The 15,742-nt window shown below is 39.0% G+C and overlaps 1 protein-coding gene across 1 annotated transcript; it reads left to right on the top strand.

Moving 5' to 3' along the window:
• The first annotated feature begins 3,147 nt into the window (after positions 1-3,147).
• fgf6b (fibroblast growth factor 6b) lies at positions 3,148-13,912 on the top strand. The gene is made up of 3 exons (XM_088646756.1): positions 3,148-3,887; positions 4,402-4,505; positions 9,496-13,912. The coding sequence occupies exons 1-3, from the start codon at positions 3,548-3,550 to the stop codon at positions 9,670-9,672; spliced, it is 621 nt and encodes a 206-aa protein (XP_088502882.1). The 5' UTR covers positions 3,148-3,547; the 3' UTR covers positions 9,673-13,912.
• Positions 13,913-15,742: the final 1,830 nt, after the last annotated feature.

Below are 15,742 nucleotides of genomic sequence, written 5' to 3'. Positions count from 1 at the left end.
TGTCACTGGCCTGACTACTGTTACTGGCCTGACATAAATTCTGTGGTGGGCCAAAAGAAAAAGATCTCTGCTGATTTTCTGACCTAAATTGGAAGTAGTAATAACAATAATTGCTTACACTTATATAGCGCTTTTCTGGACACTCCACTCAAAGAGCTTTACAGGTAATGGGGATCCCTTCCACCACCACCACCAATGTGCAGCCCCACCTGGATGATGCGACGGCAGCCATAGTGCGCCAGAACGCTCACCACACATCAGCTATCAGTGGGGAGGAGAGCAGAGTAATGAAGCCAGGACACAGGGGTTACACCCCTACTCTTTTCGTAAGTACTATATAACGTTTGTTCAAATTTGAACACCAGAAGCATTTCCAGAAAAAATCCCAAAAAATTGACCTCCATGATACTGGTAAGAATATAAGAATGCTTACAGAAGAGATGAGGCCATTTTGCTCATTTGATAGCTAATTGATCTAAGGATCTCATTGAAGCCAGGTTTTGATAGAAGCCAGGGTTATCATCTTCAACTTGTTTAACTACTCCCAGATCCCTCCTGTCCTCAGTTTCAAATACACTTCCACATCCCTTTCAAATGAGTTCTCTAGCTCTTACTTGACACATTTTTCCACTGGTTTGGCTTCATCAATGTCTGTGAGGATTCCCTTTTCAAGACATTGCTTTAAGCCTGGGAATGTATCCAGTTACTTTTCTCTGGATGGAATCTAGGAGATTTATATATTTTTATTAAGTGATGAGAATAATTCTAAATGTGGCCTTACTTGTATAAGTGATATAAGTGATATGAGTTACAAATACAGATAAATCTCCATAACTTCAAGCGGTGGAAAACCTTACAGCTTTAACTGCACAGTGTAAAACCATCAAATCTTAAGAAGTAAATGTTTCTCCTTTTGCTTTTTGAATAAACTATTCCTTAACTCCTAATTTATTGAGGTGGGCTACTCTATGATATAGGGCTAAGCACTCCTGTACCCTTGAGTAATCACAAACCAGTTTAGAACAAAAAATCCAAATTAAGAAACAAACAGGTTTCAACAATCACCGAGTTAGCTACTATTAAATTACTATTTAAATATTAATATTACCGGAATTCACATTTAGGATATCTGTATGCCACACATACAGTATTACTATATAACCAGAATCAGCAGATTTTTTTCAATTATTTTCTTTATTGTTATAGTTGGACAACATAGAATAAATTTAAAGAAATCTTAAGCCAAAATGTCCAAGTATCTCCCCATTTAATCAGCTGCCATATCAAAAGGTAGTCCAAGCCAGACTTATATACTGTATGTGAAAATATACTGTAGTACAATAGCACTATTGCCGTAACTCGCTGTCGTCTGCAGTGTTTTCCAACATATTCCCCGTACCTCTCCAAGCCGTGAATTACTTCACAGAGGACCATGACAAACCCATTCTCCTGTATGAAATTAAATTGAAATATTCTTGAAATCGCGTTGATAGTTTGCAGTCACCTCTGAGTGAGATTATTTTTCACCCGAGGACACATCTACGAAAGTCATTACAGTGCAGTCATTGGTAGGGTGTCTGTTATCGCGACAGGCGCAGGTTTACAGTAGGTGTAATTCAAAAACGCTAACGTCAGCTAAAAGTATCAGCATCTCTTTTCACAATGCAAGTCTGAAGTTGCGCTAGGTGAGTTTGCTGTCCATCAAACCTAAATATACCGGGGGTTTAAGAGTTAAGACGTATACCAACCCCGTGTCTTGAGAAAAGCATTTTCAAATATATTCAATCCTTAGTTTAAATGGCATTGGGAAAAAAAAGGTTTGCTTATTGATTCTAACGTCATGAATAACAATACAATGACTAATAGTACTACTGTATACTGGTAACACCAATACAGACAGCGGTTCTAATAAAACACCAGCATTACAATATAGAGAGAATATTAAGTATACAATCAAGGATGTCTGTATTACAAACTTAACAGATATACGATTGCAATGAAATATCGTATTATGCACACCTTCTCTAAAACGTTTACACTCCCTTCCAACAAGTGTGACCAGATCCAAACCCATTTAACCCATACTGAAAGATGAAAGAGGTTTCAGTGCCTCCAATTAATGCTATTCAATTTTGATATGTCGTCAATTTCTTATTCGGCTTCGGAATCTGACATTGAATGTGAAGTAACTCAGCCCTGTCTTCTACGGTATATTCTTATTCCTCATGCTTTTAACCGATATTTCCCACAAAGTATATGACGAATATATTCACGGATCACTGAATAATAATATACATTCACGGATCACGGAATGGAGCAGACATAGAAGATACAGCTTCTGGTGGCTTGGTCAAACGCACTGTGCTTGGCTTTGCACACAGGCTCTGCATAAGGTTAACATTTATACCACGTGTTGTGGGATATTTAAGCGGTGCTGTATATTGGTGATGGCTATTTTAATATGAGAGCAGGTCCGTGTTTGCTTTGGAATACACAGAAGCCTTTTGATCTTAATTTAAATTGAAATCCGATTGAATTATTTTGAGTGCCACATCCCACATTTGGGAGAAAAAAAAACGTGTATTCCCTAGCTCGGAAGCAGAAGCTCTTCCAAGTAAAATCAGTTGGAGATGACGGCACCTACGCGTTTTAATTTCAGTCGTATATGAGCTAGGATCAATGGTTGTTTTTTATTAACACTGTGAAATAGTACCACTTTAAATCGGGCTACAAAGTACAGTACAACACGTCAACTGCAGAATGGATCACCTTGCGCAAAGAACCAGGCACCTTTATCAATGTGGTATTATTAAAAAAACACACTGTAGCTCTACAATATTGCAGTGTATGTGACATTCCATAAATACCTTTAAGCCACGCGTTCCAAGACGGTGATTTTAACTAAAGTTCTAATTTGAACACTTTTTTTTTCAGAAGCGAAAAATGTTAAGTATCCTAATGTAAACTTACTGGATAAACAGCACAGGAAGTTGCTTACGGGATTATCATTGCTCTCTGGTGACCACTGGACTGTTTTTACACCTTCTTTCTAAATAAGGAAGCAGCCTGTCAGACATATGACCACCGGCCCAATTTGGGCTCTTCCAAAGTGCCCATCATGTCCCATGATCGCTCAAAGCCATCCAATGAGGCTCCTCTCTGTCCTCTCGCACGTGGAATGACAGCATTCATCCGAACTCCCAGAAGACTTGGCATTGCTGATCAGCGCTGCCGTTCTTGCTGGCTTGCAACTTTTACTTTTGATGGGGGGCCGCGCAGAAGTCACCGTGATGTCATAAAAAAGATGCGGACGCCTGGCATCCTCTCCGACCGGAGCTTCAAAACATGGTAATCGTCACCAACTTAAACTCTGCCGCTCTCTCTCCGTTTCCAACTCCAACACTGCGCTCGGGCTATCGTTTCATGCCCGAAACCCTGATCTGCCTTCCAAAAATAAGCCTCTGCCACCATGCCGAAGGAAGGAAAACAAGAAGAGTGGTATTTTTAGGGCCATTAATTCTGACCACGTGCCCCGAAGGTAAACCGGATGGGCATTGCGCAAAGGCTCCTCATCAGTATGTCCTACGAGGCCAACACTCACTGGACGTTGCCTGCGATTCTTCTCCTGGGACACCTGGTGGGGATTGTGTCATCATATCCGATTCCAAACAGGACTGATGGAACGTTACTGGACAAAAGATGGGAGACTCTGTCCTCCGGCTCCATTCTTGGGATCTCAGGGGAGAGATCAGAACTGAACTGGGAGAGAGACTATTTGCTGGGTATCAAGAGAGTGCGGAGGCTCTACTGCAACGTGGGAATCGGGTTTCACCTTCAGATCCTCCCGGACGGAAGGATAAACGGTGTACACAATGAAAACCAGTACAGTGAGTTGCATCCAGAAATGTCATGCAAATGACAACACATAACATGAGCATTCATTAATACTTATCGACATATGCAGCACCTGTATTCTTATTTGCATGACATTTAAATGGGCCACTGGCAGACCGCGGGTGTCTTTTTAAACCAAAGACAAATCTATTAAAAAACCCAGTATCAATCAGTGCTAAATATCTTTCCAGGCTCAAACACGACATGAATGCTTGGACGAATTTAGACGCCAACTTATTTTTACACTGCCTCCTTCCACTGGCCCAGAAACGCGTCATAATGCACGCCTGAAACTGTAACTTGTCATTAACGGAATTAAACCCTTTGGATAACAAAAAATCGTAGTTTTTTTTTTTCCTCCCGGTAGCAAGATTATTAATCACAATACTCCTTACCTTTATAACATCCTTAACTGTACAGTGCATGCTCACTTTTGTGAGTCACTCTGCATTATACTGCTTCGTCTTTCTTTTGCAATGTGTAACATCTGATGTTTTGTTTAATTAGGTCTGTTAGAAATCTCAACTGTAGAACGAGGAGTGGTTAGCTTGTATGGGATGAAAAGTGACCTCTTTGTGGCAATGAATAACAAAGGAAGATTGTATGGAACGGTAGGTGTTGAACTGCCAAAGTGCATGTCTACCTTGAGCTGTCACATACTGTAGTTACCGCAGAGCTACTGTGGGATAAACGAATCATACGTTTTTATTTAAACAACACCTTCATTATATCTAGTTTCAAGGAAAGAAATACGCATGGTAAAGATATTAATTAATTTGTGTGGGGGAAAAATAAAATTCAAATATATGAAAAACATTACAACTTGACCATGTGTTCGCAGTTTTTTTTTTAAATTCTTGACTAAGGTTTAGAAAAATGACTTGTATACAGTGAAGAATATTGCATAAATAAAAATCGATATTCATTATTTATGATGTGCCTGCTTAATTTGCATAAACATACGTGAGGGAACTCAAATTTAAAAGTGGATTGCTGTACCCTTAACATTACATGGAGACAAATGTCTTATTCTGATGTACCAAAATAAGCTTTATAAGTCCAGAAAAAAGTCAAATGTAAGTTTACCAAGGTCCAATACAAGATGTTACTTAATATTAGAATACAAAGCCTATTACATGTGATAACAAGGACTCCAGCTGCATGGCAGTTTAGATTGGTAGTAGTTTTGTGGACTGCTTCAGCCACAGTTTAGATTTTGGTACTGAAACAGTGCATAGCTGTGTTTGTGTCAGTCAAGGAGCTGAAGTACTTTAGTCTGATGCCATACTAGTGTATTAGCATCCCCTCTCCTTTTGTCTTTCTCTAATTCTGAGAAGGGGATCTCAAAACTGTTTTTGCTGCAGGTAAGGTGGAATAGAAACTGAGAAACCATGAAAGAGCGAGGTGAACACACTGAATAGAGGAAGGTGTTTTAAAAACCTTAATAGTTGACCTGTTCTCCCCAGATCACCTCATCCGGTGTGTATGATAAAGACTGTATCTTATTTCTAATGTTTATGAAATATATGAATATATATATATATAAAATGAATGTAAATAGTCAGGGTGTGGCTCCTTCACAGCTTTAAAGTAAAAAAAAAAATGAATGAAAACCTAAAGGCTTAGCTTTGGACTGAAATAGAGATTTTTGCATTTTAGCGTAAGGAATCCAACAATCATTTGTATGGACAGGTACTGTATCTAGGTACAGCTAGATGTAAAATACAGTATGTACATTTTTCATACTAAAATGTATCTAAAGTTCAGGACAATACAAATTATGAATATTACCCTAATTTATGGGCTCATGAATTCAGAAGGGTCAGTACAGTAGTGTGGTGGATAGAGTTACTGTTGGGAACTCCTGGGTTCTGAGTTTGCATTGAGATCGAGGTACATTCTGTGTGGAGTTCGCATGTTGTCACTGTTTTTTTTTCTCTCGGCCGTTTCCCACATTACAAAGACACGCTGCTTAGATTCATTTGTCTCTCTGAACTGTACCTGTGTGTGTGCTCTCTGGATTGCTATAAACAATGCGCTCTCGTATCAAGATTACTACAGCCCTTACTGCACCAGGAATGAATGGATAGCGTCACAAGATAAGAAATCACATGAACTGATAAACTTTCTGTTACTATTTTTTCCCACTTTCCTTCCCCTGTTCTCTAAGAAATTTGCTAAGCACACAAGCAATGACCCCAGACAGCTCTGATGTACCCAGTCAAAGTTAATACTGCTGCAAGTCTCTGTGTGACTGTATAGGTAGTCCCCTCACACACACACTGTAAGGTTACAGTAGACCTGTACTGGAGAATAGCTTGCTGGTAATCTTCATTTTTATCATCTGAAAGACTCTGTTTCTTACATATCACTGTCCCCTTTTACTTTCTTTTTTTATGTCTTTTACCTCTCACCAGTACAGCAACAAGGCCTTAACACTCTTGGTAAAGGCGTGTCATTGATAATTAAGTAACAGACATGTAAGTATATATGATCTCTTTCAGTCCAAACATGATCTCGCAGAAATAAATGGAACACTTTTACAGTACAGTACATGTGGCCATTGTGACCTACTGTATGTTAGTGACCAAAAACAAATTTGAGGCATAATATGTTCCACTCCGGGCAACATTATTCTGTTAATAACATAATAATAGGAAGTGGAAGAAAGAGAAAGGTGGTACCAGCAGCCGATAGCGGACAGCTCCATCCATCCATTTTCTAACCCATACTGGGTCGCGGTGGATGTGTAGTCTATCTGGACAAGCAACAAGCCCAAGGCAAACTCACAACAGGACCAATGTTCCCAGAAGTTCATTGACCTACAGTATATCTCTGGACTGTGCAAGGAAACCAGAGCACCCGGAGGAAACCCACACGAACACAGGGAGAACATACAAACTCCACACAGATAGCATCCCCAGTCTGGAATTGAACCTAGGGACCCAGCTCTAGAATCACTGCCTCCCAGTTATAAATTAAGGCAGTTTAGAAATCTAGAATTCTCCGTTTTCTTTCTAGTTTGCAATGAAAGAAAGTGATAATAAATAAAGACAATTATAATAAGTGTCAAGGATATTTTGTAGTTAGCACAGGAATTTGTACAGTTAAAATGTGGACTACATATTCGAAACATGATTCCATTCATTTTGTCAGAATCAGGAAAACCTAATATTGCTTCAAGTATAAATACGTGAGAAATTAAGATACAGAATTGTTACTGTGAAATCCTTGCATGAATTGGACGACTATTGACAAATTAATCTAAAACTGCCCTGTAGAATTTTCAGTTTGCTTCCAGAAGCCAAGCATAACTATATGTTTGTTAGTCTAGTGGAACCTTTGGCTTAAAAGTCAGTCATTTGTTAATTTATGAGTGGCTCATCCTGCAACCGATGGCTAGTTTCTGCTAGAATTCTGGGGAATAAAAATGGTGAGGACTTGTTAACATATCTGCTCTCTGAGCAATGCTTGAAGTCTGTCTATGTGACCCTTGAACCCAATGACTCCAATGTTTCGTTCAGAAATGGTTGTCATTGAATGGGAAATTTTACTTTTAAGATAAAGATCTCGTGTAAGTTCAGCCCTCTTTGATGAAACATATCAAAATTGTTTTATTATAATTTAGTTTGTACCAATTGTACAATATTTAATACATTGTAGCGTCCACCTGTATACTGTACATTAACCTGAGTGGCTGAAAAATGTTATCCAATGTAGTTTTATCTGAAAATTAATTGACATTTTATTTTAGATTTTTAATCTTATATTATAGGTTCAGTCTTAATGGACTGATCTTAAAGAAGATTTATTGAAAACTACCAACATTAACAACTACTGCTGTGGCTTTTATTTCAATGCATATGGCTGATTCATTGATGATTTAGATAAATGAGACATTTCAATTTCTTAATGTTTTAGATAATTTAATTATTAATAATGTAAAAGGTACAGTTGATAGTTTTATTATTTTTGATTATCTGGAATTGACCAAACTAAAACGTACAGTTCAGACTTTCTATGATGACATGATATATAAAAAAGAACAGCTCTATATCACTATGCTTCTTTGTGCTTCACAGCATTTAATATTGGAAAACAATTTGATAAAATTTGTTAACAGGATTCTGAGTAGCTAAGATAGACGGTAACTGGTTTATTACATGGTAAAAGCACAGTAGAGAACAGTGAAATTGGGATAAAGCCTATGGAAGTAGATAGGTGTAGTAAAGCATGAAAACTGAAGGAAAAAATGAAGGAAGTCACAATATATCAAGGAAATTGCTACGTACAAGAATTGAAAAACTGTGGGGTAGTGCAAAGTTACATGTTGGAAATTGATTGGGATAAACTTGCAGAAGGGCAAGGACGCGTAGCCTCAGAGAAAATCAAGATGTGGTGTTAGTGACAATGACAGGGTACTTCAGAAACGCCACAGAGAATTGGAGATATGCATGTCACCTGGGTTAAAACCGGATAACATTACTCAGACAGGTGGCTTGGACTTTTAGCTTTAGCAGAAAAGAGAGATTTATTGTTAGAGAAAGAGTGACAGAAGACAGATTGGCACCAGCTGCCATTTGTTATGACACTCAGGCAGTCATAATACGTGTGTGTCATGTATGTGCATATGCAGAAGGACCAGCTCAGGGTTAAAAGTGTGTATAAGAGCAAACAGAAGTTACTAGAAAAGATATATGAATATTAATTTTGTATATAATGTTTATGCATTTATTTTTAATGTCTACACAAGGATTAAATCTCTACAATTTTGCTCCAGGACCTAAAGTCCTTTTTCCATCAGTCACCATTGTTAATTTTTTTTGCCAACCAGCCCCAGAAAGACTTTTGTCCTGAAACATTTCAATCATTTCAATTTCACATAAATCTTGTACACAGTATAAAAACGTCCTTATCTTTTACAGGCATTCATTTATGCACTCGAGTTCAACCTACTCTAGAATCTTGTATACAGTATGTATATGACCTGTCCTACCAGAATCAAATACAGTACATGAAGGTTCATTTTCTGGATCTAATATCTTTGAGTTTACTTTCACAAAATCATAATTCACAAAAGGCAATAATACAATAAAATGGGCATCCACGACGAATTTAAAGCACTACTTCACAGCTCATTATTGAGATAGGTAACATTATTCAGCATGACAGAGAATTGGAACTCAGTTTGAATGTGTCCACTCCTAATTACCGGAAAAACCCCCATCCAATGACTAAAGACCTGGAATAATTTAATCATTTTAATCTAAGGAAGTGATGAACTCCAGTAACTTAAGAATTAGTAGGACAGAAATCTGAATGTCTTTTATCCTTCAAAGACCAGAGTTACCTTGATTTTTTGATTAAGTAACCTGTTAACTTACAGTGCTCCCTAACTACAGAAACAAGTGATATAGGGGGAGTTATAGGACATATTGAATTGGCATTCTCCAGGACCAGAAGTGGACATCTCTGGGGTCGATTACGCAAAACAAAATAAGTGCACTGGATATACAAACATGCACACGCCACCGTACTGCTCTTTTCATTATGAAAGGCAGAGCTCGTCTCCCACTGACGTTTTTATTTTCTTCCACGCAGGCCACTTTCCAAGATGAGTGCAAGTTCAAAGAAATCCTGCTGCCCAATAATTACAATGCCTACGAGTCTTCAGTCTATGGCGGCGCCTACATAGCACTTAGCAAACACGGACGGGTGAAGAGAGGCAACAAGGTCTCGCCAGCGATAACTGTGACGCATTTTCTTCCCAGAATCTGAGGAAAGCACCAACAGTAACTCATTATTTTGCACATGTGAATATTCTCCCAGGTAAACATTAACATGCAAACTGACTGCAAAACTGCAGTATTTATGATAGTATTTATTTTGTCTTTTATATGTATATTTGGTTAGTACACTTTGTATTAGAACTTGTATATGCCAAATATTGCTGCTTATAATTATATATTACAGGGAAGAGGCTTAAATGACCTCTTTAGTTTATATGGGTGCTTGCCATAACTGGTAGAGACTTAACCCTGTCATTGGGATGACTAATATACTTAGCTTTTAGGAGTGAAATGGATACTTTTTATTACCTCAAACAGCAACCTCATAATTGGAAAGGATATATGGAGTTGCGCTGAATAGAATTTCCATTGACTTTTCTGCTGCTTAACCCCTGGGGGGCTGGAAGGTTTTCTCTTCAATGTTTTAAGGGGAAATCCTGTTCCCTAACTGGGCTGGTTTGATTTTTGCCAACGCACTGTTAACACACTCGCGAGAGTCAGAAATAGGGTTGACACTCAGCCACGCATTTCTTCTGCTGCTATGAAGAACTTTCAGGTAATCTTGGCCAAATCATCATTTTGATTCGCCACAAGAGAGCTGTACTTTTGTTCAGGACTGTTCGAGCAGAGCAATACCTTGATGAAAGAAGCCAAACACCAGTTTTAATATGTCAATGACTGATAATCCACACCCACAGTATATATACACACACACACACGCTAAGAAAAGTACATTGTTCTGTTTCATCCAAACGGACCTCTCAAATAGCCTTTTCAAACATTGTCACTTGGGTTCCATTTCTTTCTCAGAACTGCAAGCAAAAAAGCAGACTTGTTACACATTTTCTTTTTTGCTTTTCAGTTTACTTCTTATTTAGTATAATTTGCGGAAGCTGTTTTTTTTTTTAAGACAATGTCAGGGAGTTGTGCGTCTGGGTGTCAATCCCAGACTTGCTGCCAGTTCTCGGTGGTCCTTTCATACTCCTGCCACTAGGGAACTGGCAGATGTGTCGTTGTGCGGGTGCTGAAACTTATAGGAAAGCAGTGTGATTTCGTAAAGAATGTGAATTGATAATACTTGAATTGTAAAAAACAAAGTGCATTAAAAGGAAGCCCTCAAGGGGTTAGAGACACAGAAGCAGCCATGACACTGAGATAACGTGTATGCAATACAATGTCAAGCTGATAAAACAGCAGATTCAGAAACACGGCACTATCCGGCAGTCTTAGCTGCAGATGCAGAAGCTGTTGCCAAGGGCTGACATTAATTCTGAGGCCTGGATATGTGTTGTGGGAATAATAACCTCCTCTATGTAGGGGGAGTGCTTATTTCGATACAAAGCGGTGACAGTGACAACCAGGCTGTGTGTAACATGCATTATCTGTACTTGCATGCAAAGGCTGTTCTTTGCCCAGAATAGCTGTCCTTTTTTGGAACTGGAAAAAAAAAGGCCTAATCTAGAAGAGACTTATGGGACACCACATGCACCGCCCATTGTTTGTTTAACCCCAGGAGAATGCTAGTCATGCAGGGGTGGAGGCTCCTTCCCAAATACCTGAGAAGACTTCACCGCTCGGTTGTCTCTATAAAAACGGCCGGTTCACAGGAGCTTTGAAATTCCTGCAGTAATGGGGTGCTTCGCTCCCCATTTAAACCATTTTTAGTACAAGGTCAGAGCTGTTCACGCAAGCACTGCCCATTCCTTGCAGCTCAAGGGTTAGCTCTTCAGGTTGCAGGGATAACATTACTAGACGCTGCTATGTCTTAGGGATTAACTTCAGCCTTTTTCCCCGACACTGTGTAAGACTCATCCATGAACACACTGAGACCCTCATGGTTCAGTTGTTGTGCACAGCCTATATGCATTACAAGTACTGAGCGAACGGAATTCAGGGGCTGTTTTGTAGACAGCCTTGCACCTTCAGCTGAATGTGAGAAGGATATGCTTACCTGCTTGTCAAAAGACTAAAGGCTGCTAAAAGAGTATCCATTGGTGTACCTTCCTTACTAGTGTATGACTGCTGAGTTCACACACGCCCCAGATACACCCAGCAGAAATTTCCCTCAGTTAAAACCTAGTGTGGCTTGAAAATAAATTACCGAAGGACGTTACAAGATAAGTATTAGCAGGCCACCCTATGTCACATTTTCTGACATGCAATAAAATCTCATATGTGTACGGAATCAAATTTCTTTTCTGGTGACATGGTTTTGATGTCCCCTGAAAGTCACGTCTCCCCCCGCCCCAATAGTTTTGAATCCTGTATCTCTAATTGGACATTTAAACAGAAAAATAACTTTGAAAATAGCATAATGGTACTACGTTGGCTGTTAGGATTTTCCAATTTTTTTATTGATCTGTGTCTATGCTCCTTTTGTGTCAAAAACAAGAAAAACACTCATTCTGATCTGTCATACCTCCACCGATTTTAAAAGCTTTCGGCAGGGTACTGCAACACTTGATTACAGTTACAGTTGAGGGCACCTCGAAATACTGATTCTTGCATCTGTTCCAAACTCAGAGGAAATGCAATTGAAAAGCTTTCAGGCTGGTCTACTCTGTGTGTCTCAACATTTGTAAGCGGGATATGTCTTTGACAGTGTGGAGTTTATCAGGGTTCTGTTATCGCAGGCGGGTGGATTGGAGTTCCCATGCACGTAAAAGAATGCTGCTCAAAAGCATTTACTTTTACAATCCTGAAAGCAGCACTGTGCCTGATGCCTCTTTCTATGTGGAACTTAAAATATCTTTCTAAAAAGTTTGGAAAGAACCTTTCACCCTTTTTGAGATAATTTTGCTGTCATTTGGCTGTTTCATATGTAAAAGTAGTTTGGGGTTCATAAGTCATAAGAGGTGTTTATGAAAAGGGTAGCAAGTCCTGTAAAAGGCTTCATTACAATGCCCTACAGCCCATTAGCATGAGACTTTGCTGGATTCTGCTTGATCGTTTTGTAGAAAATGTGAAATTACCTTGAATTGTGTGAGCAAGCTTTTTTCTTAAAAAAGTCCCATTAGGTAGAGGGCTTTAGGGATTTGCTTCACATCATTCATGGAGATCCCCCTGCACTGTGAACTAATTAAACAAAAAGGTGAAGTTTCTTCTTGGCTAGGTGCATAAAAAAGGCTTTTTTGTAAGGCTTATAACTACATAAATAACACTAGAGAGTGCAAGTGTCATGGTGAATTTTTAAAGTGGACTGTAATCAGGAAAGTCGATGTTAGTGTGATTAAATAATTGAGTTGGAATTACAAGCACGTTCAGACATAATGGCTTGAGGTAATTTGGGACAAGGCATTATAGACACAAATTCATTTTCTTCTCTGATAACACTTGTTTCTTGTAGGCTGTTTGATGGGTATTGGTGGTGAATGTGAAAAGAAGGGCATCTAATGAGTTATCGAACTGTGGAAAATGAGAGGTCAAAACAAAGTAATGGCGGGTTGTGGTGTTCCAGTTGATCTCTTTCCCTTGTTTTTCAGGGACACTCCCAATTTAGAAGGCCACTCAGGTTAATCCAAGTTCAAAGTTGAAAGAACTTGTTCTGTTGTTGACGTTGTTCCAGTGACTCGAAAGCAATGATTGTGCCCGAAAGCGATAACAATGATAACTGTGCCTGCTTCTGTGGTACACTTTCTCTCTTCACACAATATAAAGAGTTTGTGTTACTGTTATTCCAAAAGGTGCTTGAAAGTGCAGCAACGTAGTACAGTCACTGGGTGCCACAGAACGCTTGCTGAGTAGATCGGGGACAAAAAGGGATTATTATGCATTTGGGGACATTCTCAATAAAACCTTTGGCTTTAATTAAGTTACTTTTATCTGCACCACTAATATCCACTAAGTGTCCCACACTTAATGACTTTTTGTTGACAATTGAACAGCATACTTGCAAAACTAGGGAGTGTGTGTACAGTATGTGTAAAAAGGAGAGTGCAACCAAACTCAAGAGCAGCCTTTGTACATTATATCTCCTCAGAATTTTGTATTCCTGCACTGAAGAAGAGTGCCATCTCAAATTTCCTTTTTTTTGTTAACATATACCTCACCTTCTGCCTTAGTACTGATTTGTTATTATTGTAAATTTGTAGGAAACACAGAATTATCTGATAATTTGTTTCTAAACAAATATGTATATGAAATGTTTTCCTTCTATTTTTGTACGTATGTGCTGTGCACAGCAGTCTAATGTATTCCTAAAATAACAATAAAAGTTTGTTTTTTACAGGTTCATTTTTGTGTTATTCTCTTCCAGTACCTAACACTGAGCCATCATTTATTTTAGTATCTTACAGTATGTTAAGACCACAAAGTCTGTTTTAACAGTCATCTATCCAAAGTTTCAACACCAAATAACAACAAGGGTATACATTTTGTATTTGATTAATTAAACATCTTAAGTAAGACTGTCACTGTCTGACTGAATTGACTGACTGTTAAATTTTGTATTTTCTTTTAACAGGATATTTGAGTCATACTGTTTGACACTTTTACACTGCAGTATGTAGAGTTTACTTTAAAAGTTGTTGAAAGTGTCTTACTGTTTGTGCCATGAAGGCTTGGAGACCTTGATTAAAGAAGAAAGCAGGTAAAAAGAAAAAAAAAAACACATCCTGACAGAAACATTGGCCATTATATGCGTAAAGCAAACAAACTCCAGGCCACAGCCCTACACCCCCTTTCATCACTCTGTAACAATATATTTTCCTTCTGTTTTATGCTGTTTGACCTTTGGTCAATGTCTGGGATATTTTTGACAAGTTACTCTTGCAACTGTCATTTTGGCAGTTTTGTATGATAGGATGTTTGGTGCTTTGCTTCATTGACTGCATAACTGTAAGGTTGACCCCCTTACAGGGGTGGGGGGCAGGGCGTGAAGTGGGTTGGGCTTCAGTCAATGGGTAGGTGGAAGTCATGTCTCCAAATCAGCTGTTGATAGGGTTTTTTTTTCTGGCAAAATAAATCTGGAGCAATTTAAAAAGGGGCTGCTGCAGTTTCCGAGAAACAGTGCCACACAGCCTCCTTTGTAGTCAATGTTTAAAAGGATAGAAATCCCCATCACATCATTTCTTGCAAGAAATTCCAGTTGATGCACCAGTGTGGCCTATAAGTCATAGAACTCCAACATTGTGGTAGGGAACTTTTCACAATAACAAACAACAGCATGGTCGTGATAACATTTGTTATCATACTTGACAAGTTCAATTACTGATCACATACATTACAGACTAGCTTCAAAATGTAATTACACTTTTAATACACCATCAAGCACTGTTGATAATTTTGCCCATGCAAGACAGGGTCATCTTCAAAGATGAAGAACTTGGAAGTGATACTTGATCCAGACTTGACATTTGCCCTACATGTAAAAAGAAATTGAAAAAGCATTCTTCCACCTCAGAAATATTGCGAGACTATGGCCTATGTCTCTCACTGGAGCTGAAAAGCTGTTTAACAAAGTCGTCAACACATTTCTAGAATTGATTACTGAGGTGTCTATATCCACTCTGAACACAATTCAGAATGTCCTAGTGCAAGTGATCACATTACTTCTGTCCTGGAGTCCTTGTACTGGCTTCCTATCAGGTTTCCTGCCAACTTCAAACTCCTCATGCTCATCTATAAGGCTTGGATGCAGAATAGCTGTCTGACTTATTTTCTCACTACTCTCCACCTCGCAACCTTTGTTAGTCTGACACTGGTCTCCTGTTTGTCACCCAGGTTCATCTACACTCTGTATGGGTGACAGGGCATGCAGGTTGCTGTGTACCCAACCACAGAACTTATATCAGGGATTCTCCCAAATGAGAGCCCTCATTGCAATCAACCCCAAAGAAGACAGCCAGTCCACCTCTGGGACTTTGAATTGTCTCTTGGGAGGGGCAGGTGGGATATAAGGGACCCTGGTGCTAGACTGCCAAGGACTGACCTCTGACCTCTCACCTGTAACCTTTTATGCATAGTCACTCCCTACCTTACTCTCCCCTCAGGAGGTTTTTTCCTCTCTCTCCACCTACTGTACCTTATGGACCGTTAGCTGTTGGTATTGTACAGTTCGT

This window comes from Lepisosteus platostomus, chromosome 9 (assembly GCF_059453375.1).
Source record: "Lepisosteus platostomus isolate fLepPlt1 chromosome 9, fLepPlt1.hap1, whole genome shotgun sequence".
Taxonomy (NCBI): domain Eukaryota; kingdom Metazoa; phylum Chordata; class Actinopteri; order Semionotiformes; family Lepisosteidae; genus Lepisosteus; species Lepisosteus platostomus.
This window is presented reverse-complemented; position numbering and strand designations above follow the sequence as displayed.